The 24,154-nt window shown below is 45.2% G+C and overlaps 1 protein-coding gene across 6 annotated transcripts in view; it reads right to left on the minus strand.

Moving 5' to 3' along the window:
* Positions 1-1,589: 1,589 nt before the first annotated feature.
* Positions 1,590-24,154, minus strand: part of magi1b (membrane associated guanylate kinase, WW and PDZ domain containing 1b) — a 61,860-nt gene continuing 39,295 nt past the window's right edge. The window contains exons 11-25 of one of the 6 annotated variants that reach the window (XM_037253088.1): positions 23,445-23,630; positions 22,658-23,323; positions 16,734-16,765; positions 16,186-16,230; positions 14,422-14,668; positions 12,506-12,597; positions 12,238-12,430; positions 11,240-11,614; positions 9,663-9,830; positions 8,050-8,143; positions 7,887-7,974; positions 7,057-7,200; positions 6,073-6,211; positions 4,390-4,469; positions 3,297-3,500 (exon numbers count right to left, since the gene is read on the minus strand). In XM_037253088.1, coding sequence (XP_037108983.1) covers positions 3,444-3,500; positions 4,390-4,469; positions 6,073-6,211; positions 7,057-7,200; positions 7,887-7,974; positions 8,050-8,143; positions 9,663-9,830; positions 11,240-11,614; positions 12,238-12,430; positions 12,506-12,597; positions 14,422-14,668; positions 16,186-16,230; positions 16,734-16,765; positions 22,658-23,323; positions 23,445-23,630 — 2,606 coding nt within the window. In that variant the 3' untranslated portion in view covers positions 3,297-3,443. Of the gene's footprint in view, positions 3,501-4,389; positions 4,470-6,072; positions 6,212-7,056; positions 7,201-7,886; positions 7,975-8,049; positions 8,144-9,662; positions 9,867-11,239; positions 11,615-12,237; positions 12,431-12,505; positions 12,598-14,421; positions 14,669-16,185; positions 16,231-16,733; positions 16,766-22,657; positions 23,324-23,444; positions 23,631-24,154 lie in introns of all 6 variants that reach the window. The other 5 variants (XM_037253087.1, XM_037253083.1, XM_037253084.1 and 2 more) reach the window with 5 other exon arrangements.

Consider the following 24,154-nt stretch of genomic DNA (forward strand, 5'->3'; position numbering starts at 1 on the left):
TTTCCATGGCAACACAAGTGTCTCCAAGGTCGGCGCGAGAGCACCTGGAGCCGAGCCGAGAGGAAAATGGAAGCTTAACCCGGCGGGCCGGCGCCTCTTCGGGGTCGGAATTTTGTTGCTAGCAGGTATTTCATTAGAATTTCTGGCTCCTGCCAGATGCCCTGGTGATAAATTGTCACCAGATTCTGGTTGTTAATCATCTTTGGGGTCGAACGAGTAATGAAAAATAGGTGTCTGCATTTGATGACGAGGAGGGGCAAAGGAGTATGTTCTGATCAAGAGGGAGGGAGAGATTTAAAGAGAAGGGAGGAGAGTGTTTTTTCGTCGGAGTACTACATCCATTATTTAGGTCTTACTTCCTCTTCTGCGTGTTTGTGTGAAAAGAGATAGAAAGAAATGATTTGCACAATTCAAAATGTCCTTCACGTGCTTTTTTGGAACCATATTGAGATTGAATTCATTACGATAAAAGAAAATTAAAATAATCCAATATCGTTCAAAAGGAGTGCTTTCAAACTAGGCCAGAAAAAACTCTGAAATGTTTATGTTTGAACTTTTCATCATCTTGGCCGCCATTTCCCCTCAAAAGACCCGCACAGATTGTGCCCGCGGGGAAAAATGGATGCTTGTGCGCGCATGGTACTAATAAACATCATTCAAGTCGCCTCGGCACGAAAATTGCAGTTGCATTAAGTATCAAAACTTCTAATTTTATTTGAGATGGGTTTGCTGAAGTGTCAAAATGAAAGGAGGAGGAGGAGGAGGGGGGGTTCTGTTTCATTTCTGCACCATAAAGATGAATAACAATGAGGCAAACATTGAGACAGAGCCACATGATGATGAGAGAAGATGAAGAGAAACAAAGCACCACAGAAAAAGAGCCAGGCTGCTTCTCAGAGAGAGGATGGTAATCACGGACGTGTCGTTTCATTTTAAACAAGAGGCAAAAAGAAATGGGGTGCAGTATTACATAACGATTCGACAACCATGAGCATAAAAGGTAACTGTTGCGGGCTTGCTTAGTATTATCATTCATTAAATTAGCTACAGTCTGTGTACTAATTTATTGACAAGTCTTGAGAGAGTGAAACAAATGAGAGGTGAAGAGGTCAACCTTTTGCGGAAGTCGGAGCACGCTTGATTATTTGAACAAAGCTTTGGAGAGGATGGAAGAGGGAGAGGGTCAGGGGGGCCAAAGTGAGCGGGGAGATGTTGAGTCCGTCGGCACACACGAGAGCTTTGGTGTTTGATGAAGATGGAAGGAAGCTCTTTGCTTCAAAGACTTCATCTCTACAAACACGTTGGGCTAACAATGTCGTCATCCTCTCCTTTGTCTTAAGGGGCTCAAATAATACAAAGCTCAGATTCCACCGAGGCGATACGCAATCGTCACACCACAAAATTACCGATATCATACCATTTGATACGAAATGTTTTTTTGAGGTAACATTTATAGGCACACTGCAAAAATAGCTTCCTTTTGAAGTAAAAATAGAAATTGTTTGGGCAAATCATTTCCTCTTCTCAGACAAGGTTTGTACCAAAAAGGTGGTTGAATTGGGACAGACAGAAGAAAAGGGAGAAAAAAAGATTGTTGAATATATTATTTTATTTTAACATCACCATCATTATAGTTTAACTTTTAATTTCCCCTTCATTCATTTAAAATGATCAGCTCTGAATGTACACATACTGCAAACTGTCAAAAAATATACAAATAAATGCAGGCTTGTGCTATAGTCTGGTCAAATGTATATAAAACAGTGGCAATGGAGAGAAAGAGAAAGAGAGACTGAAAGAAGGTGCAAGATAGCAAGAGAGTGAACGAGAGAGAGAGACCAGTAAAGACATGCACACCATAGGAACCTTGTGGAAATCTCCAGACTTTTCTTTTTTCCCTTTTTCATCATGTGCAGCACAAAACACCTGCCGAGTATCAAATCAAAACAAACATGGTTGTTAATGGAACTGTTAGGCACATCATTGTTTTTATGGTTTTACATTTTATGGAAAAGTCTGGATTATTCTAAATGTAGAATATCAATCCAAATCAAACAGGGGGGAAATAATACAATAAAAAAAGAAGAGGAACCACCATCTTGGTTGTAACTGAATATTGTTACATCAATTTATCAAATCTGCGTGCAAGTGTGTGTGTGTAGACAACCAGGGTTGACTTTGTAACATCTTGATGGGCACGGACACTTGAGGTGAATTATGTGTAGTGGCCATGATAGGGTGGCTGCTGTCCAATCAGATGCTCAGGTCTCTGGGGTTGTCCTTGTAGGTCTTCTTGGGCTCCGGGAGCAGCGGTCTGGCAGAGCGACTGTTGTCACTTTCCAACGTGCTGTAGTACTCTCTCACCTTAGCCGCCACAAAGTTGTCGTCATCCTCTTCGTCCTCAGAGTCTTCACGTCTGGGGCTTCGGATAGGGGAGATGTCTCGTCCGAGGCTGCGCGTTCGGTGCGGTTCTGGGGTAGATTCTCTGCTGGGGTAGTTTCTGTCCCGGTCCCCGTCCGCCCTCTCGGGCGATCGTCCCCTCAGGAGCGAGCTGTACCGGTTGTAAGCCAAGTCGGAGTCGGGCGTGCGTACTCTGGGCAGGGAGCCGTTCCCGAAGGTGTCTCTCTGGTTGCGGGAAATGTCCCTCAGCAGGCTGTCCCCGCCGAAGGAAGCTCTGGTCAGGAGACTGTCGTTCATAAAGGGACGCTCCTCCCCGGCCACCCGGTTGAGACGGACCAGGGCGGGGGCCTCGCGCAGGACGCTGTCCTCAAAAGCGAGGCTCGGGTCGGTAAACCTCGACGGCGCCTTCGGTACCGCCTCGACGACGGCGGGCTTCTCGTTGCCGCGCTGCCTCGCTCCTTGCGGGGAGCCGTATCTGCGGTAGGGGTCGGCGGAGCGACCCTGGCGTCTGTTGGGGGAGCGCTGCCGAGAGCGTTGGGGCGATTTGTAGGGGGGAGGTGAACGGTACGGCGAGCGTCGAGGAGAGCGGTACGGTGAGCGTCGAGGCGAGCGGTAAGGCGAGCGTCGAGGTGAGCGGTAAGGCGAGCGTTGAGGTGAGCGGTGACGATGGTGGTGCCTGTCGGGGGAGCGCCCGTGGCGGTGTCCCCCGTGATGGCCGTCCAGGGCGTTCTCTGCACTGCGCGAGCGTTTGTATCCCTTGTCAGGAGAGCGGTGGCGGCTGCGGTGGTGCCCGCTGGAATGGTGGCGCTGCTCGGATTTTCCCTTTTCATCCTTCTTCTTCTTCAACAGATTGATCTTTCCGGGAGATTTTGTCCTTTTGTGTTTACCTGTGCTGGTTTTCTTATGAGGAGAGCGACGGCGGTGACGTGAACGGTGCTTGCCAGTGCCCGATGAGTGATGGGTCGTCTCCTTCTTGGTCCGAGATGAGCTTTGGGGTTCCGGGTTGTAGCTTTGCTCCGACGGCTCATTGAAGGGCAAGGAGCTCACTTCCGCAGCGTTTTGTAACCCTGAGGCTGCGCTGCTGTCGTTTGGGGTGCCGTCTGCAACACAGTGCGACATTCAGACCGGGCCGGACCGGGATGGTCAAACATGCTTGCAACCAACAGCTCGTGACGACCATGCTGAATGAAAGCCATTCGAATGAAGTTATCAGTAAGGATGGCGAGCTGTTAAATGGCAAAGCGACAGCTTGACAGAAAGGATAGAAAAGCAGCTGACACGTTCAAATCAAAAAGCACCGGCACATCTGTGAAGCCAATGTTAGTAAGTACAAACCTGCTCGCGGGTCTATTTGGGTCACCTCGGAAAACACACATGGCTGACTGGTGGACACCAGTACCAGTTTGTTGCTTGTTGATGACTCAGCTTGTCTTCAGCCATTAGCCATGCTCTGACATGCACTATCATGATGCCAAAGATGCTATTCAAAGCAAGTTGAAAGTCTGAAAACGCAATGACTTCAAGAACCTAATGATTGAGATGGCATGGTTAACCCGTTACCTCTGTCCAAGGTACAAAAACATGTTCTCACGAGAATAAGGAGGACGTCCTTTGAGATGTCATCACTGTATTGAAAAGTGAGCTAAAATAAATGAGCTAATAATTCATAACATTTTACATTCCTACTTTTTTCATCAACCCACACATGCCTAGTTCCTTGCAGTCAATTTCTTTTTACATAAAATCCTTCACGATTCTTGTGAGAACAGGTTTCCTTTGCCCAAAACATATTATTGATTGTATGGAGGTAAAACTTCTGTATTCGGCACCGACGTAAAAGGCTTCGAGTGCAGCGTGACCATATCAAATAACGTGGCGGCCGTGCTGGCAATATGGAGGATGGCGCTCGAGCACAGGCAGGTGATGCCACAGCACACACGCACACATATCCGGAAGGGAGGGGGGGGGCACTGGAGCGCTGTTACAAACCGTGGTTTGATTTTGGAGGACAGAGGCCTCCCCCATCTTGTCATTTCTCAAACATGCAGTGAGATGGGGAGCCACCACCCCTGAAGGAAGACAACAGCCCAGCGCAATACCACACCAAGGAGGATAGAAACAGATAAAAGACAAAGAGAAGTGGTTTTAGATCACTCAGAAGGAAAACAGAAGAAACTGAAAGAAAGGAGCATTATTGTCGGGATTGATTTTCAATGGAAAAAAATTGTTTATTTCACCACTGAGTCATTCAGTTTAAAGAGACAGTCCAGGAAGTTGCCCAAACCCTTCAGTGGATACCAGAATTTACAGAGAAAAGGCCCGCCAACAAGTTCACACATAACCCCCCCCCCCCCCCTCTCCACACACACACACACACACACACACACACACACACACGCACACACATACAAAGCCACAAGCAAATATTTGGACATACAAGCAGCAAAGACGCCACTCCTCTGCAAAAAAAAAAGTGACACTCGCACACACCCACAGCGACAGCATATGAAGCAGTTATACATCACTGACACGGAATCAACAGAAACGTAAGCAAGGCTGTCAAAGATTGTGCCGATGAAAAATATCAAAATAAAAACAAAACAAATACAAGGTCACATGATGCCATAGTTGTGCACGGAAAGACGAGCACATTTGTAGCGCAAATCAAATCACATGTCAAGACAGGCAAAGGTAGCGTAAGCCAACAAAAACAAAAAGAAAACTGTACATTGAACATGACTATCAATCAAGACTGCTCAAACAATTTGAAGAAAAAAAAAACTTCCATAAATATTATGGAAAATAGACAAAAGGAAAAAGATCCAATTTACACTGTTGACAGATTCATGCAGAAATAGACTTTTATCCATTTATACGTGGTTTTGCTTCATGGCTCTGTACACACAACAAAAATACTTGTAAAAATGCCTCTATCTGTTTATCTCTGTACAAAACTCTATATAGTGGGAGCAGGTTACTTTTCAATGTGGATGGGTGGAGTTCCTATCGTCACAGCTTTTCAATGATATTAACAGTGGGTGCAAAAAGATGGAATTTGTGAGAATCATGTCAAGCATGGATGCGAGGTTCGCTCTTTAGCCTTGCACTTGGAATCCTTAGTTCAGTAGCTTACATTCACCTTCAATAAATATCATAAATATTTTATTGTGACACGTCCCGACAAAAGCTGTGTTTAAGAGTAACTCCCATTTTATTACGGGATGCAAGTATGTTGTTGTTTTTTCTTTCTCTTCAAGCTCAGTTAGGGTTTGCTGAGGAGCCACCACAAAAAAACGTATTTTTCATCATAAGCTCATTGAAATCTTGTAAACAGTTTGTCTGGTCACAGACCCCACCACCGATGTGTAAAGTCCCAGCAGAGTGTTTCTGCTTGAAGGTGAAAGGTGACAGTGGAATGACATGGAAAGTGGGTGACAGCAGGGCGGGCGACAACAAATCCCAAAGCGCAATGCAAGCGTGACCTCCACCAGAAAGACACCAGACAACACCAACCCTGTCACTCCCTGGGAGGAGGGGGAAGGGGCTGTCCCATGAGGTGGGCGAAGGATCCCAGGGAGGCGGATTGAGTTCTCTTCCCCTCAACCCACCACCGTCCGCCGGCTTAGGGTGTGAAGATGGGGGAAAATGGAATGTTTTCATAGATTGACCCACCATATTCGGGGACCGAGCCATCGCCCCTCTTGAGCACCAGATGAACACGTCGCCCTCCGCTCTTAATGAGCTCGATGGCTCGGGAGTGCTTCATGCCCTTGGTGCTCTCTCCGTTGATTTCCAAGATTTCATCACCGACCTGGGCGAGCGGATGAGAAAACGAGTGAGTGGGAGGTGATGCGGTGTGACAAGGCGGCGAGGTGTGAATCAGAGGAGGCAGCGACGGAATCACCAGGAGAGCGGCTGGAGAATACGCAAGAATAAAGCCGACAAGAAAGATGCGTCGACGGTGGGGAGTGCAAACCGGTGGAAAAACACTGAGGCTATAACATGCAATCATCTAAACAGGTTTTGATTTTCTCTCCGGAAAACGGTAGTTTTAAGGAAGCTAATGTGATGCGGCGAGAGGAGCATGTGAAAAAAAGGATCATAAAAACACAAGATAACACTTGCTTCCTGCCAACTTCCTTCCCATGCCCTTATCTCACAAGGCTAAAAGGCCCGGGGGAATTCCTCGGAGGCACAATATGGATTATGGTGTTGTTTCTGTGCCTCAACGCAAAATAAATCTTGGATCAGATTAACGTACCATACATTCAAAATCCAACAAGCAAGAACGGAATTGAAATAAAGCCTTCCACATCTCGTTTTAAATTCAAGATAGCAGCTACAGGTCGTATGAGAGCAGTTATTAAATATAGATGAATATTTTCTGAGGCGTGAGCCGTCAAATGACAGCATAAATTGAATTTGGACGCTGCGCTCACACAGGAAGTGTTGAGTGGAGCTGAGTTTGCTGTAATTGGACGGACGCAACGCGACGCACAAGTAATTATATTCACGAATAACGGTCATCGCATGGCTGGAAAATTGATCAAGCCATTTCAGTAACCTTTTGATGACCAACATCAATTCATCCTTGCTCGTAAATATGGTATCTTTGCGCTTGTTGTGATGATTTGTGCTTTATATGACAATCCATACCCTCATTTTCCCGTTGCGGACGGCTGCTCCATCTTCAGCTAGCCTCAGTACGTATAGGTCCATGTTGTATTCCCTGCCGCCCCGCAGACTGAAGCCAAAGCCTTTGCTATCCCGTTCCAGGTCCGCTGAGTAAAACTCTGAATCCTAATGGAGGCAGAGCAACACAAGAAAGAGGGGAAAAACAAAGTTGCATCAAGGTCACTTTTGTGAATCAGATACAAAGGCACGTGTGTTGTTGTTGTTTTTTTCAGGTGGGCTCCAATTTCAGCTGCACGAAACAAAGAGCAGCCTCCGTCGGGTCACACCTGTACACACGCTGAGCGAGTGTGTACATCAGATGTAAGGATTCTGAATAATTGATGCGCCGAGCGAGTTCAAGGCGGAGCGCGCGAGTGGCGTCGCAGTGCAACACAAGGACAGCCCGCCAGCTCCTCTCGTCCTCACACCATTCTAATCTTCTCTGCCGAGCGATCAATGCTATCTGGAGGAGCCATCTCCACATAGCACCGCATTAATTCAGCAGGGGACACGGCAGAGTGAGAAGTTACGTTGAAAGCATGCAGGATTTTCTTAATGCCCGAATCAAATGAAAATAAATCAAATGTGATAATGCTGCCTGGAGAAATACATCAGTAAACAAAAAAAAAAATGCAGCTTGCTCGTCCTTGAGTCGGGAAGTTGAGGGATTAGTCGACCCACTGTGGGTTGGAGGACAAATGAGTTGTGTGGCTTCCATGCACGGCAGGAATGTGATGCATGGAGTGGACACTACGTTGCGTCAAAATGGATGGACGGACAGACGGACAGTCAGGTGGCTTAATTTTTTTTACCTGGGCTGACACTTGCGTTGGAAGTTGCGGGGGAGGCGCTTGAGGGGCTTTAAAGTCAAATGACTCCTGTTTTGGTTTGGTATTGTTTCTGAAACAAAAACACACATTTGTATTGACACAAAAAAAAAAAAAAGAAGAATGAAAAGCCAAAGTTGACATCTACCTGGCTTCTGGTGCAGCCTGTTGCTGGGCTGTGTGAGTTGTGGTAATAGTAGCAATTTTCTCCGCGTTTGTCAATAAAGACGCATTTGATGACTCTGAAAGCGACAGACGACGGCAATCATTCAAAAAAATCAAAATATAGTGTAAACTGTTGCTAAATGATTTTTTTCAAGCAATTGGCATCCAACATGGAAGCGAGTTCTCGATTCTAGTAAGCAAAGTACTACAGCATGTGTTCATTTATTCTGTCGAACAGCATTTGATCTGCAAGAGGAACACGTCTCAGACGCCGTCTCTTTCTGCCAAGCTGTGATTGATCAAACAACAAAACATGCACTCGTCGCCTTAGGAGACACGGAAGTTCTCGCATATTCAGCCTGTTATCGTCGCACGGCTTCAATCAAAGCACGTTATCAGTGAAACTCAAAAAAACATGGGGCGCCGCCATCATTATTCTGGCTCCAAGAACAATGGAATCTTTATCAGGTGTCTACAGGTAGCCTGTGATTGGAATTCTTCCCTGCTCCTCTCATTTCTTTCCTCGGCTTCAGTATTCATCTCCACATCACGACCCGTTGGTTGAACTTGTCACCACATCCAAAATGTATAAGGGAGGAGGATGAATGGTTCTGTTTGTTCTGTTCCTGCTGAAACCACCTGATTTACCATTTTCGGGCATGTACGGCAAAATCAGCCACACACTCATAAAATGGCCGTTTGTCTGTGTTCATCAATTTGTCCTCAACGCCACCTTCTGTGCTGCTGCCTCTTTCCATTTAGCTCTCCCTCAGCTGGCCTGCTGCTTTCCCTCCACAAATTAATTGCATATGCTCCCCCCTCCATCTTTTTTCACTCTTTTGTCCGACTACATTTCATACTCTTTAAGCTGCCTCTTTTCAGATGTCCTCTACCTTGACAGCTTGGACAGAGTAAAATGAAATAGGAGAGTAAAAATGAGGAATGTGAGCAAAAAAGGCGGTTAGCGGTCACTGTGCACGAGAAGACGCTCCAAACCGGATCGTCATAAGTCAGTGTCGGTGAAAAACAATCCCAACCTCGCTTATCTCGACGGAGTCTCTCTGCTCTGCTATCTATTCACGTCAGAAAGTTAGAACGAAAAAAAATAAAGGGATGATCAGCCATGTGGAAACACCGACTAGAGAATTTAGACACACAAGGCACAATTTTCTCCCCGATACTCTTTCTGTCTCGGTCTCCACATAAATACTAACTTTTCCACACTATTCCCCGCTTTGTCTCCTTGGCAGAGCAATTTTGGCTCACTGTTCTCATGAGCGGGCCAAAAATCTTCACCCATTAGAAATGAGCTGGAAGTGAGTGAGTGGCGAGCGAGCAGACAAATAGCTCCAATTTCTACCCGCGCGCAGATTGACAGGGACTATTGGCTTCACACAAACACAAACGCGCTTCAACAATATTTGTATAGCATGCCAGATTCAGCTGTCAGCGCAAAAGTGAGGAGAACAACACCAACAAAAAACATCAACTTTCACCACAGAAGAGAAATGCAGGAAGGATAAAGGTCATGTCCATCACATGCATTACGAGATGTTCTTCCAAAATTGCCGAGCGGCCGGCCCCGTTTCTACTCACCGTCTCCAGGAATGATGCGTAGCGTAACAGTATTCCCGGCTTCCTTGATGAGGTTGACAATGTCCGAGTGGGACTTGTTGGTGATGGAGCACGAGTTCACTGCCAGGATGCGATCTCCCACTTTCAGCTTCCCGCAGCGGTCGGCGGGGCTTCCCTCGATGATCCGTCCTATTTTGTGAGGCATGGCCACACAAGCATTGCCGGCTATCGTCACCAAAGACGTGATGTGATGCACATATCAAGAGTGTGCGTGTGTGTGTGTGTGTGTATTATTATGGTGGAATTTGGTGGGGGGGAGGGGGGGGATAGGTGGGAAATAGGGAAGGGAGCAGAGACAGAGAATCAGAAGGTTAAGCGTTAATATCACCAGCAGCCAAAGGTAAAGCCAAAGTCACAGAAGAGCTGATCAGAAAGCTAGCAAAGCAGACAGGAAAATGTGCGTGCACTGACAATAAATCTTTCCCATTGTAGTTTCCCTTATTGTCTATGAAATAAGTCACAAAACCAAAACATCTTCTTTGTGTCCTTGCACCAAAATTCTCAAATGTTTTTTTTTTCATGAGTCTCTGCAGTGAAAATCTTCAACAAAAAACGATGCTGTGCTGCATCGTAGAGTCTCACCTACTCGACGCGGGTGACAAACATACATCTGAGGAGAAAAACTTTGCAGCTGCCTTAAGCTGTCACCGCGAAGTGCACTAACTCGACTCCATCGTGAAACTTGCTTTTCATCAATGTCACTTCAAGCACCATCTACGTTTTTAGCCTGTTAAACAACCCAACTTGGGTTGCAAAATGTCAAGTCGTGTCAACGTAAAAAAGAAGCTGCATGTAAATTCAAGTTCAGAAAAATTTGCATCTGCAGGAACATTTTGCTTTTGTCCCCGACACCAGGTTTGCTCCCACAACTTTCCATTATATTTTACACGTCTTTCAAAATGAAATGAATCTTTTAAACTGGCGAGTAAAAGGGAGCCTGTCTGCTTTGTGAGCCAAATATGAAGAGTTGTGCAGTTTCCATTCCACCCACACAGGGACAAGGTAAGCATGGAGAGCAGTAAAATACTTGATCGGCGGAGACAGGAAATCACAAGAATAGGACCAAGAGTGTAATGCATACACAAAGATACAATTAGCTTACAAAAAAGATTCATGCAGCTTATAACAAGTAAAAGCTTGTCAAGGTAATAATTTATTCAGTAACAGTGGACAGTCCTGCTCATTATGTTGCCAGCAAGGAGCTACTTAAGTTGGGCTGAATAATACAGGTGTACAGCCCACTTTGCTCGTGATCAATTATGAAGGCCGTGTGTCAAAAGCAGCAGCTGCAAGCAAAGAAAAGCTTTACAAGTTGGGACTAATACAAGACTGAAAGATGAAGATGAAACATTTCTTTGAGCCATGGTTGTATTTCTCTTGCTGGAACACCGTACGGGGGTGCTTTGGTGTTTTATGGATGACAACTGCCCATAAAGATAATAGGAAGATAAAAGACCCCGGTGATAAAGAAAAGCTGACAAGTGTGTTTCATATTTCATGTACCAAAAAAAAAAAAAAAATGAATCAAGTGCACTTACCAAAGGTGGTGCCCGCCTCAGGACGGGAAACAGACGACACGATGACAAATCCAAAGCCTTCGTTCTCCCCGCGGCGGATCTCCACGTCATAAGGCTGCAAGGCGGAGGAGACGGGGATGCTGGAGTTCACGTTGGGAGGCTGCGATGAGGTGGTGGCCGCTGCGACGGCGGCGACGTTGGCGCTGCCCCCGGCCCCTCCGCCGCCTCCCCCGCTGCCGATGCCAGAGGTGGAGCCGCTGCCGGAGCTGACGGTGTTGAGGGAATTCTGACTGCCCTGCGGAGTTCGCTTTCCAATCTCCTCTGTCAGGCTGGGCGCCTGGGTGCTGCTGTGGTGGGACGAGGCGGGCGACGGAGGCACGTCTCCTTCGGCTTTAACTGCACATGACAGAAGAGGAGAAATGTGGATGGGTGAGGACACAGACGAGACGCTGATAACAAGATCAAGAGGTGGATGAGACAAACCAAAGGCAATCAGGCTGTGCACAGTTATGCAAGAGGTTCAAGTGAGTGGAAGATAAAATACATTGGAGGGGCACTTTTTTTTTCAGCCAAAAATCGGCATCGGCCTTAAAAAAAAAAGAAAAGAAAAATCGGTTACCATCGTAGCACAACTGATTTTAGCTGAAAGTTGGCTTCTCCAACAACCTCTCAACAACTAATCTGTTTAAAAAAAAAAAAAAAAAAAGAAAAGAGTGCGCCTGCTTGATCTGTCTTGACATTTCATTCCACATTTCATTTCCTGTGCAGCTACCAAAGGAGGGCATTTCATATTCTTTACGCTGGAAGGCAGTTGCTGTCGTCAGGTCAAAGGTTCACCGGCCACTATTTATTGGGTTTTCTTTTTCGACGTTCCTGACACACATCTGGCCAATAAAAAAAAAAAAAAAGATGTGCTGCTTCCACTATTCATGGTCTCAGAGAGCCAAAGTTGGACAATAATTTCCAGCTTCTCCACTGGATTTGTTACTTGGTTAGAGAAGAGAAGCAGGGCTCCATACCGGCGTAACTGGTTTTGCGTCGCACGGTGAGGTTGACATGGCCTTGCTTGGCCGCCTGCTGCATCAGTTGCACCACCAGCTGGTGCGACTTGCCCACCACGGCGGTGCCATCCACACATATGAGCTCATCGCCGGACCTCAGGCGTCCATCCTCATCTGCCGCGCCGTACTTCACGATATGGCCGATGTAGATCTGAAAGACCAACGGATGCTTCGGAACTCAACACTGATACAAGAAAATGGCTATCACAGAAAGTGGGACACTTACTGGCTCTCCTTCCTCGTTCCCTCCAAGAATTCTGAAGCCAAACCCTGTGTCTTTCCTCCACAGGAAAATATCCTGCTCCTGGAAGTCTGGAACTGAATGAATCAACATATTTTCATCAGCAACACATAATTCAGCCAAGAGAGGGATTTGACACCTGCGAGCTTAATACAACTGCAATATGAATCTCAAGAGGCTTCCCATAATAATAACAACAAAGACCGATATTGAGATGGCCATAAGGTAAGCAAGCAGTGCTCATGGAATTGCAAAGCAGCTCATTGTTAATTTAGATGAAAAGAAGTGGCCACCTCGGGGTGTGTACATCTTTGTGCGCTGTCAACTCTGCATAAATGCACAGCAAATGTAAAATTGTTAAATTTTATACACATACATTTTAATGCTTGCAGCTGTGCAGATCTCTGCGCAAGAAGATTTCCATGCCAAAGCCACCACGAGAGTGGAGGGCGACAGAAGGCTGAGGAGTCTGCTTACAATCCTTTGGACGACAGCTAAAATCCCAGCGGAGGGCGACTATCTCTTTCAATCTATCACAACGCAACAGTGGAGGAGAGGCAGATTCTGACTAGCTTGAAAAATGATCCACCACACAGGCGGTTCGGATCAGATTAGATTTTACGGTGATTGGTGAACATTTGCAGTTTATGGCTCACATCCAGATTATGGTAAAAAAAAAAATACTTCTCATATTTGTCGAAGAGCAAGTCAAACTTCAATAACAGACAATATTAATAATGTCAAAAAAGTTTCTGTGTTGGCTTCAACCTTGACGTCAGGGGATAAATAAAAAAAGGTTTTCTTTGAGGGAACCTTGCGTTCGGAAATGTATTTGCCTCGGCGAATGTCTGAGCGTGACGGGATTTTCAGGCACCAAAGCTCAATGCAGCGTGAGGAAAGTGAGGATTTTGGCCTGCCGGTACATCCAGGTCAACTTCCATATGCAAGCTGCTTTTCTCAGGCGTCTCTGCTATCACCAATTTTCTTTTCCTCATCTTTTCTAAGCCCCACACTTTCTCCTGGGTTTTTCCCGTAGTTAATTGTCATCCTTTTTTCTGATTCCTTCGTGGTCCTTTTTAAATTCTAAAATATCAGCATATTTTATATACATTTTATATATTTATATTTTATAAATATTTTATATTTCATATATTTTTTATAGATTACATATATTTTTTATTTTTCAAATTTTTATTCCTGATTGTTTATATTTATATAAAATATTAGATTAGAATGTATGTAGCTATCGACTTATTAATAATTCAAATAAAAAAAAGTGGCTACTTGCAACTGGGCTTGCATGTGTACCACTCGCCCAAGGCCTTCTCCTCTTTTCGTATTCTTCTTCATCTAAATATTGGAAGGCTTAGACAAGTGATGCCTGCCAAAGTGATTAGACGTTAACGTAACTCAGTCCTTGAAGAATGTTGCTTTTTCTCCTCCCCCCATTTTTTGGGACACTAGATCTGAGAGCTTTTTAATTCAAAGTTTCTTCATGCTTTGGTAAGACAAGAGAGGGAGGCACGCAATCCGCTGACATCCACCCCGCCATTGAAACTAATTATACATCTGTAGAAAGACGTCTGCTGCATCAGACCCACTGACGGCAATCGAGCCACAGTGACTATTATATGCGAAAGCATGTTTGAACATTGGCCTCTTATGATGGCGGAATGTATGGCATTTCTTGTTCTAGAAATTAAGTACAGAGGCAAGACTGTGACCCGAAAGTCATAATGATCATCAGCATGTGGGAATGAGCACAATAGTTCCCTCCAGAAAGGTACTTACATACATCAGCATAAATCCTCACCCCCTTTCAAAGCCAGCGCAGGCCTCCACCAAGCCACAGACCTGCATGCAGCACTCATCCAAACCGCCACCAAAAATATTATACTTACGCCTACTTTCATACATGCTCCTGGACTGGGCCCAAATCTTAAAGGGATCTGGTTTTCTCTGGATGGTCCCGTCGGCTGTGAAGTCCTGGGGTGGAAGGCCCGGTAGGGGCTGAGATGGGACCGGGGGAGCGGCGCTCTCGCTGTGCGGAGGTGCCAGCGACGAGTACAAGGGCGAGTCGGTGTGGGCACTCCGGTGGCTGGAAACGCTGAGCTGGGAGCTGTTCTGGCTGTCCTTTCTTGACAATGGCTGTCGGGGAAACACATTGATTGAATTGGGCGACTCGAAAGCAGGCATTGTGGAGCACAAAGAAGCATGGCGGAAATGCTGACAGACAGGTGAGAGAGAAAAAAAAATGATGGTGTGGCCGTGGTTTGTATAAGGTACATCAGCGTCATGAAGAAAAAAAGACAGCAGCATGATTAAGGTCAAAAAGGGGATAAAAATGGATGCTTTCAAATTAAGATCCAAAGTTTCTCTTCAATTCAGAACACAGTTATGAGCCCATATAATATTAAAGCTGTTTTATTCCCAAAAACATTTCAGGAGATATTGTGTGGGGAGAAATGTTTTTTCCATTATTGAAATTATTCAGCTGTAGGTCAAAACATTATTATGGCATTCCTTTCCATTGTTGTTTTTCTGCAATACAATCAGAGCTGCTTCTTTGCAGCTTAGGGGGAAAGATTTACAAAAAGCAGGGCTAAGAAAAAAAAAGAAAAAAAGAAACTCATTAAATTGCCACTGGCCACTCTCGATAACATCAGGTTACCTGCTCAAAGATTTGAAGAGGAAAACAATCTTCTTGATTTTCATCTCCCATTATTTTCATAGCGCATCCAAAATGTCAACGCAAAACGCAAGACATAGCACGAGAGCAAATGGCAAATCGGACAAAGATTGCAAGTGACAGCAATTGTATCTCACTTAGCATGACCGTGGAGGGCCAAAACACAGCAGAAAGGCATAGAGCCAGCCAGCCTCTCCTAGATAAACCATTTTTAGGACCCTTACCTTCTACACCTTGATAATTAAAGGGAGAGAAGATTAAGAGGAAGAGGGCTGGCTGGATGAAAGCAAATTCTGATGACTGATTCAGCCTCAGTCCTACTTTCCATCATCAAGGTCCAGTTTAGTTGGCTTGAATTTCAATACAGCCCATAGACACATTAGGCAGCTGATAACTACACTGCATTCCAAACGATATTTTCCTCAGATTTTCCTAAATAGCCCATGCAAATGATAGTCAGCATAATTTTGGACCCAATTTGACAATTCTAGCACCCATTAAGATTGTTTCTGCTTGAATGTCTTCGAAAGACTTCCGCTTAACGTCCCGGAGCTGCCGTTTGGAGGAGAACCACCTCCCACTTGAGGATGCTCCGCTGGTTCTCAACAGTGTTGAGGTCAAAGGAGGACAAAGCCCACACAGTTGAGTTCCTCTCCTTTTTCAATCTCCAGCAGCCAATGAGGTGGAGGTATTCCATGCAGGTTGAGTTTGCGCATTGATGAGTGTTTGGATGGCACAGATGGGTGGTCACCATCATCTCTTCAATGAGGTATACTGTTATCACTGGGAGTTTGGTTCAAAAACATTCCACTTGATGATTTGGATGAAATTACGCAGGCTGTCATTTGCACAGATTATCTGGATAATCCAGGAAAATTTTGCAACACAATATAATACAACACAAACCCATCACCATCACCTTTACCCGACACCATTACTCCCTCCCCCCCACCCCCACCCAAATGACATGACATACCCTCCTACTGTAATCTCGGTATGGAGGAGCCAGCTCAAAATCATCCTGCAAAACAAAATTGACAAACACGTCCAGTCAGGCTAAATCAACGGGGCTCCCTTGCTTAATGCGGCACACATCACAGGATGAGGTCGCCTCTCCGCCGTGATCATATATTCAACACTCACACGGCGCACTTGGAACTAGGCTCTGGAGCATCAACAGAGTGTTAGCAACCCAGCTCACGGCGCATCAAAGCCCCTCACCCGAGCCCCCCGCCCTCATCCTCTCCCCCCGATGGGGAGGAGGAGGAGGGGTGGCAGCTGCGAAGCTACAGGGATTCCACCCCCGCACTACATAGCATGTCTATAAACAGACACCTGACACCAGCACAAGTTGTACCTTGCACAATTCACTTAAAAGCTGGAATGAAAAGTGATCAAAGTTCAGAAAAATGTCCCTCAACCAGACAACAGCACACAGGATGGAGAACAAAAGACAAATACAGAAATCGGGAGACAGAGGATTCAAATATAAAAGGGAGGAGGGGAAAGAAAAAAAAAACTTACCAGTTTTGGGCTCTTCTTTGCAGGTGCCACTCCTGTGAAGACCAGAAAGAGGAGAAAATGATATTCTTCAAATTGCCATCAAACGACTTCAAAACAATGTCAGAATGTTCGTATAGCTTGTGCACTTGTCTCTTCTCCCTGATCTGCCTGACTGGCATTTAGTGAGCTCGTGTGTAGTGGGGAGGGCAGGCGGCACAATCTATCTGCATCACTGCCGCGGACAGCGCTTGCCTTGACTGCTGCAGCGCAAGAGTGGGGCCAGCCCGGGGGGCTAACCCTGCGCTCTCTAGTTCCTGGCTATTTCATGCATGCATGTGCGTGTGTGTGTGTGGTGTGTGAGAAAGGCAATTCTGAGTTAAGAGGAGAGGACAGAATCCTTGAGAGCAACTAAGCTGAAGGGAAAAAAAAAAACAAGAGCAAGTGCAAGTAAGGAGCAGAGCGGGCTGTGCTCTGGATTTCCTGGCCGTAGCATTACCCATGGAGAAGGAATCCAAGATACTGAACATTAAATTATAGGCAACCGTCAGTTCCCCTCTTACTGAGACCATCTTCGCGCGTCCGCTGAGCGCCACGCTCCACTGTCGAAGGCTCCAGCATCTATAGGCAGTTGCCGCGTCTTCTTCGGCTCTCCCTTTCCAGCTGCCTTTTCCTTTTTTCACCCACTTTCTCTCGCTCGCTCGCTCACTCACTTCCTTGCACACGGTCCGCCCTCCCTCTTCTTTCCTCAGCATCATCTGCCTCCCTCTCTCACGCCCCTCTATCCAAGTCCCCCCTCCCTCCCTCCCTCCCTCCCCACCTCATTCCGACATTCTGGTAAACATCCATGCAGTCGCACACACCCCACACCCAACGCTGACTGCACAAATCAAAGCGTGCTTAAAATACAACAAAGGGGGCCGTCCGTGAATGATCAGTGACCAGAAATATCATGATCGCAGACAAGCCCACAAAGACACAAAGTCGAGCGTATAAATGAGCTCCCGGTCTTGGTGCTGCGGAAAAATAGCAAGAAGTTGTGGAAATGACAACAAGAGAAGGGATGTCAAAACTGTGCTATCGTGTGGGTCGAAAATGGGTCAAGCCTGGCAGATTTACTGTACAAAAAAAGGTTAATATTGGTTTTATGTTCTTTAGATAGATCTGAAGTGTTCATACATACATACGCCATCTCGCAGACATCTAGACTCATTCATGAACACAAAAGTCTACACCCCCCACTACCTCTCTTCCCATTATTTCACTCTGCCCCACTGTTCACTTATACTCAATCAATAACAAGACTTGCTTTTGGAGTAACAGTACACAACAATCTCCTAAATCAGATGTGTAGATAGATCTGTGAAGCATGGCGTCAAAGCACCACATTGGCTTTGGATTACACATCACTTTACCATAGCACCCTTTCCAATCCACAACCAATCACAGCTCATCTTGCAAACGTCACACAACCAAACCCAAAAAACAGATGAGCCGTGATTGGTCTTTTCCTGAATCCTCAGGATATGTGATGTCATTTGACCAGCTCTAAAACCAGAATAAAATTTCTCAAAGAGGTTGTTTGACATAAAATCGACAAGCTTTAGAGAGGGAATGCTCCCTAAAGGGTGAAGCTAGACGCAATGTAGTCAATTGATTGGCTGACTCAAGAGATCAAGAGTGATGCGGAGGAAACAACAAATGCTGGATGTCCTCTATTGTTTCCCTTTCTTAATTGCGTATTGTTGTTCCAAATGTTTGTTGAATTTATTGGCAGATCACACCATCTCTCTTTCTCTCAGGATGACGTCATGCCATTACTAATACAGCTATCATCACTTAGCACTTGCTGGAAAAACACAAAATACATCAGTTGCCATGGGAGAAATTTAAAGGAGAGGATATATTGCCATTGATAGTGCATCAGCTCGCTTAGACAACTTTTGAGAAACGGGTAGCGAGAAAAGATATACTAGGTTGTATAATTTCACACTCGATGGGTGGTCAGGCACTCCAGGGACCCACACATTTGCATGCAAGCATTAAAAAGTCAAAATTCCTTCAGATGTGGCTTTTAAAGCCTCAGCCCTGAAATATAAAACCGTATTTTGCCAGCCAAATCTTGATGCAATATTTACAGTGAATAATGGACGCCTCAAAATGTGGACCCCTTTAGGCACCACATTTCATACATTTCATTTTTTGGGATTAATGACCTATCAGATATCAGATCATAATGAATTCTACTATGGGCCAAACCATTACTTTTGCAGTATATTACCCGCTTGGAGAACAAGCTTGCAGGGGAATAAGTGCATGAGCAGTGAAAACATGTCAGTGTGACAGTCCCACTGATGGTTAAAAATAGCATTTGGATGTATTTACAAACTTGACTATGTAAAAACATTGTGGCTTACTATTTAAAAAGGCTTCATTTTTGGTGAGCTGCTGAAAGTTGTATTTTCCTGATCCCAGTAAATGTTAAGGATCAGCCATGCAGTTAAGTGTTACACCGTTTTGTTAAAGCCAAACTGGCAGAGCAGCAGTCGCTAATAAGCAAATTAAGATGTAAGATGCGTGCGCACAGTATGGGTACATATTGGCAAAATTTGCACTGGTCTCCAACAGCCCGCTCCATCTGTCACCATAGCAATGAGGGCCTAGTTACCGTGGCGGGCGGACAGACAGACAGAATGTCGCCCAGCAACAGTTGTTTTGGTGAGTTGCTCAGTGCACAGCAAAGGAGTCACAGGCTCTCGTTAACATGCTTGAAGTCGGGACGTGACATTTCACCTGTTGGAAATTCGGGACCAATTATACCCAAATGACATTATGGAACCGTCTTGCATTTTTCTTGAGGTTGATTTATAGTCCTTAATGCTTGAATTTAGTTTTCCAAGGGTGATATATAGCTTCCTGCATGGCCTTCTTTATTTATTATTATTATTATTATTATTATTATATACATATTTTACAATTATTTCTTTATTTTCTATCTTTTTTTTTAATGTGGTAAAATCCCCTCCTCCCACATGATACGCACATCTCTCCACCCGGGAGACCCCGCAGGAGATTAGCAGTAAAGCATTGTCATGGAAACAAAAGATTTACGATTCAACCAGTAGCTGCGGAGGTGTGACGACGGAGCGAGATCGGCTGGGCTGAGGAAGACTCACCTTGCCCTGCGCAATAAGCAATGATTCACCAGCTCAAGCCCCCCGGCATCCGAAATGAGCAGAGGTGAATTGTGAGCGTCCAGCGGCTCGCCTACGGTTGGCTTTTCACAACCGCATTGCTGTTGGTTATGGTGCCACTGGAAGGTGCAGTCAGCAGAATTTTTAATGCAAAGTGGGCAGGAGCGATGCTTCCTGCCCGTACAGTGAATTGATTTCCTGCTTTGGTCTGCACGGGGACTCATCATCCACATTTATCTCTTCTGAGTGCTCTCCACTGTCTGCATTACACGGCGCTTGTGAATGGGCATGCCAGTAACTGAAGGTTTTTTTTATGCGGGTCACGTCAAGTTCACATCGGTGAACACGCCGACGCTCGTTGTGAACTTGCTTTTCATTATAACAGTAAGACTACACAGGTAAAGACCCACCTGTGTGTGTGTGGGTGTGTGGGAGGGGGGTGTTATTTAATGCACACCTCCAGGACAGACAAAGAAAACACACATTGCTTTCTTCAAAGGTGCAATCAATCTCTTGAACTGCACTTGAGGGCAAAGGGTGGAAAATAATCACAAGTAAGCATCAGGAAATACACCTTCTGGTGTTATGTTGTAAGAATGAGTGTATCCTACGTATAATCTACAAGTCTGACTTTTTTTTTCCCAGCAATTGACTCTTCATTTATTGAAGACCTGTTTGAATGTTCTTCTTTTTACTTTGCTCTTTATCTTCTCCTGCATTTCTCTATGACAGTGCACGGCCACAGGCAGCTGCTCAAGCCGAGCAAAAATATCTTCCATTCATTGGAGGACCGTAACCCCCCACGTAGAAAAGCAGAAACAACGAGGCTTTACGTTAATGACTAATGACAAGCTGCTGGGGTACTGAGAGGCTATATTTCAAGAAAATCCAAACTAGGTTTTGCTGACAAAGGACTTTTCGGCAGAGGTGTGCATCACTAATGGACCCGCTAACTTAAACAGGCAACTTCGGGTGCTGGAATTTACATTTTGTACAATCGAGGCGCAACAAGGCTAAATATCACACGGCGGCGTTCAATTAATAACAAATCACTTTAAAATCATTCTCAAAGATTGTGACCGTGAGTTCTCAGACGTATTACTGCGACACAGAAGCCAGCAGAGGAGGGAAAATCAATGAGATGGGCCGATGGGTGGACGGCGAGATGCTAGCAAGAAAGTCAAAGAGGGGAACGCTGTTGTGCCGCACTGCCATAATGAGCGTGTGCGTCCATGGCGGCCCACGGCCACAGACTTGTACATAACAGCAGGGGCTACAGAGGAAAGGAACAAAAAAAGCAGCAATTGATGGAAGAATGATTGTTCTCCACCAATTAAGTAGTTACTACAGTTTAACGTCTAACGTTAAAAGCATGACTTGGTATGCATGCTGCAAGTGTTGCTTCATGGAGAAGAAACCTTTGATGGATGGAAGCATTGTGTGCAAAACAGAGGGAAGAAGAAGATGTATGTATTTAATAAGCAACGCTGACATCAGGACCCCAATTAAAGGCCAGCGGGCTTTGTTTGCTGCTGCTGCTGCTGGACTATAAAGGCAGACAGTGGAAAGCGGGAAGGTAATTAAGGCATCGTGATGTTTTCACCTAAATGTTAGTGTGCCGAGTGCAAAATATACGGTTAAGATAGAAAATAATTTATAGTCTCGCAAAATGTGACTGAAAAATGCTTGTGTCCGTAATTCCTTCATTTCTTCATTCCTGCATTTAAAACATTTGGAAATGCTTTTATTGAAAATAGTTTTCAATCATTGAATCAAATTTGCCAAGATATTTAAACTAGATGAGCCACTGGACTTTAACTTTAACAGATTTCAAATTCTGTCTGATGGGTGACAATGACGTCAGTATTTGTCTGTCAATTCCAAAGAGCTAGCAAAGGAAGTATATATATATTTTTTTTAAATAATTATTTTTTATTGTGGATCCAAATACTAATTTCACCATCATGTGTTCCTTTGACCAATCCCTCAGAATGTTCCTAAAATGTTTTTCAAAAGTAATTCAACCCCAAACTGCAAGGCTGATAAAGACACAAAGCAATGCAAAAAAAATATCTGCAGTGAGACATCTGCAATAAATCAGCTGTAAGCTGCAGTCATGTTCTGCCTTAATTTGAAAAACTTCACCGTCGTGCATGAAGCGATGCTGAGAAATGCTCCATTGACTACCTGCATATTTCAATCCCTAATTGCAGGACATAAAAAGATACGAATGCAGTGTTTACACAAGCCCGTAAAACTGTTGCCTTGTGTACCGAGCGAGGCTCCCTCTTTTAGCACATAACGAGAAGCCTCGTTTACGTCATGGGATCGTGTACTCCTGCATGTTGAAGCAAATAGCACTCAGGAGGAAAAGTCAGAGCGTCAAAGAAAATGAGAGGAAAAAAGCAAGCAAACAACATGCTAGGCGACAGTGTTATTTAGCTGCCTTTCATCCGACCAGCTTTCTTTGACACTTTTGGCCATTACCAAGGAAATCAACACAAAACACACAAACAAAATGGTTTAGTTGTCTTAACTAGCCCCAGTGCAAAATATGGACAGTTTGACACAGAAAGTGGTCCAATTTGTATGATACATTTTAGGCCACAGGAGGTTTGAAAGGAGAATGAAGGTAAAATGCATTGAATTTTATTTTTACCATCTGCTCCCCCTTAGCGAGAAAAAAAAAAGCTTCAAATGATCCCGCTAATAACGTTTCACGTGTTGACAAAAAAGTGAGAAGCTTGGACTCACCTCTCTGCACCAGCATGGTGACCTCGCTCCCCTTCGGACACTTGCTGAGTAAGTCAACCACCTGGTTGTGCGACATACTCTGCACGTTCCTCTTGTTCACCTCCACGATGATGTCACCCTCTCTGAGACCGCGACAGCGCGGATAGTCCACAATCTGTTTTACTCTCTGCCCGCCGCCGCCGAGGCTGTCGGCGATGGTGAAGCCGAAGCCCTTGTCGCCTTTCTCCATATGTACGGTGATGAGCTCCGGTTGTGTTGCGATGGATGAGGCCAGGGTGACCACGTCGCTGGGGTAGCCGTGTTGGGATGAGTGGTCAGAGTTCGCCTCTGCGGAGGGGCTGTGAGGTCGCGGGAGGCCATTGAGGGCAGCCCCGCCGCCGTTGGTGGAGCCGCTGTTGCTGTTCTGACTGCTGTGACTGGGCGGCAAATCGTAAGTATTGTTGGAGGCCTCTTGACCGTTGACTATGATAGGATCTTTGTTGTCAAGAATGGCCACTGAGGTAACCAGGCTTGTGTTGGGGTCATCGGGGTCAAAGGGCAAAGGGTAACCGCGGCACAGCTCCAAATTGACCATAGAGCCAATTGGGATCGACTGGAAGATCTTCACAACTTGTGCGTGGGTGTAGCCGAGCACACAAGTGTCGTTGACACTCACTATGACATCACCTTGAGAAGGGAAAACAACAAAGACGTGAGAAGAAATTAGAACGTTGCATTTGTAGCAAACAGTAGTCAGGAAATGTAATTGAGAAGTGTTCGTGATCTTTGATCAATAAAGCGCCCAAACCTGTCTCCATCTTGCCGTCGAGGGCGGCCGGTCCGTCGAGGACCAGACTCTTGATTTGCAGGAACTCATCTGGCTCGTCGCCTCCCACGACAGTGAAACCAAAACCTCTGCGGCTCTTTTTCAGCTTGGTATTGATGAAAGTCCCCTTTAGTTCAGATCGGTTCCGGGTAAAGAAAGGCTTTCCTCCTGAAAAGAAAACATTGAGTTTCCAGTAATTACATTGCAATGCAACAGATGCACCATTGCAAAAGCCAAAAGTGAATGATTCGATTTGTGTCATCCGAGCAATGCAAAATAACATTTTGTACAGGCCATGTTAGTTGGTAGTCTAATTGATGACGATTTGAAATACAGTACATACATCCTATAGGAACATACACACAAAAACACAAAACGGTGAAATAACTAGCCTCAATTTCATTCAAAGTCCAAAATTGAAACATTTAGACAGCCTCTTACTGTATTTAGACGAAGACGTATGAGAACAAGAAAGGAACCCAGCTACTCTACCTCTGAGGGAATATCACGGACAAAACAGCAAGCTGTCAAAATCCCCTTTCACACTCTGCCGGCTTTTCCCCAGCTTGCTGTGCTACTTTCGAAGCAGCAACGCAAGGCGGGAGAGTTGAAGCCAGTTTGCAATTTTCAATGTCTTATTAGAGGTGCCGTAACCTGTCTAAAGGCGTGAACAGTGTGACATTTAACGCCCA

This window comes from Syngnathus acus, chromosome 5 (genome assembly GCF_901709675.1).
Source record: "Syngnathus acus chromosome 5, fSynAcu1.2, whole genome shotgun sequence".
Classification (NCBI taxonomy): domain Eukaryota; kingdom Metazoa; phylum Chordata; class Actinopteri; order Syngnathiformes; family Syngnathidae; genus Syngnathus; species Syngnathus acus.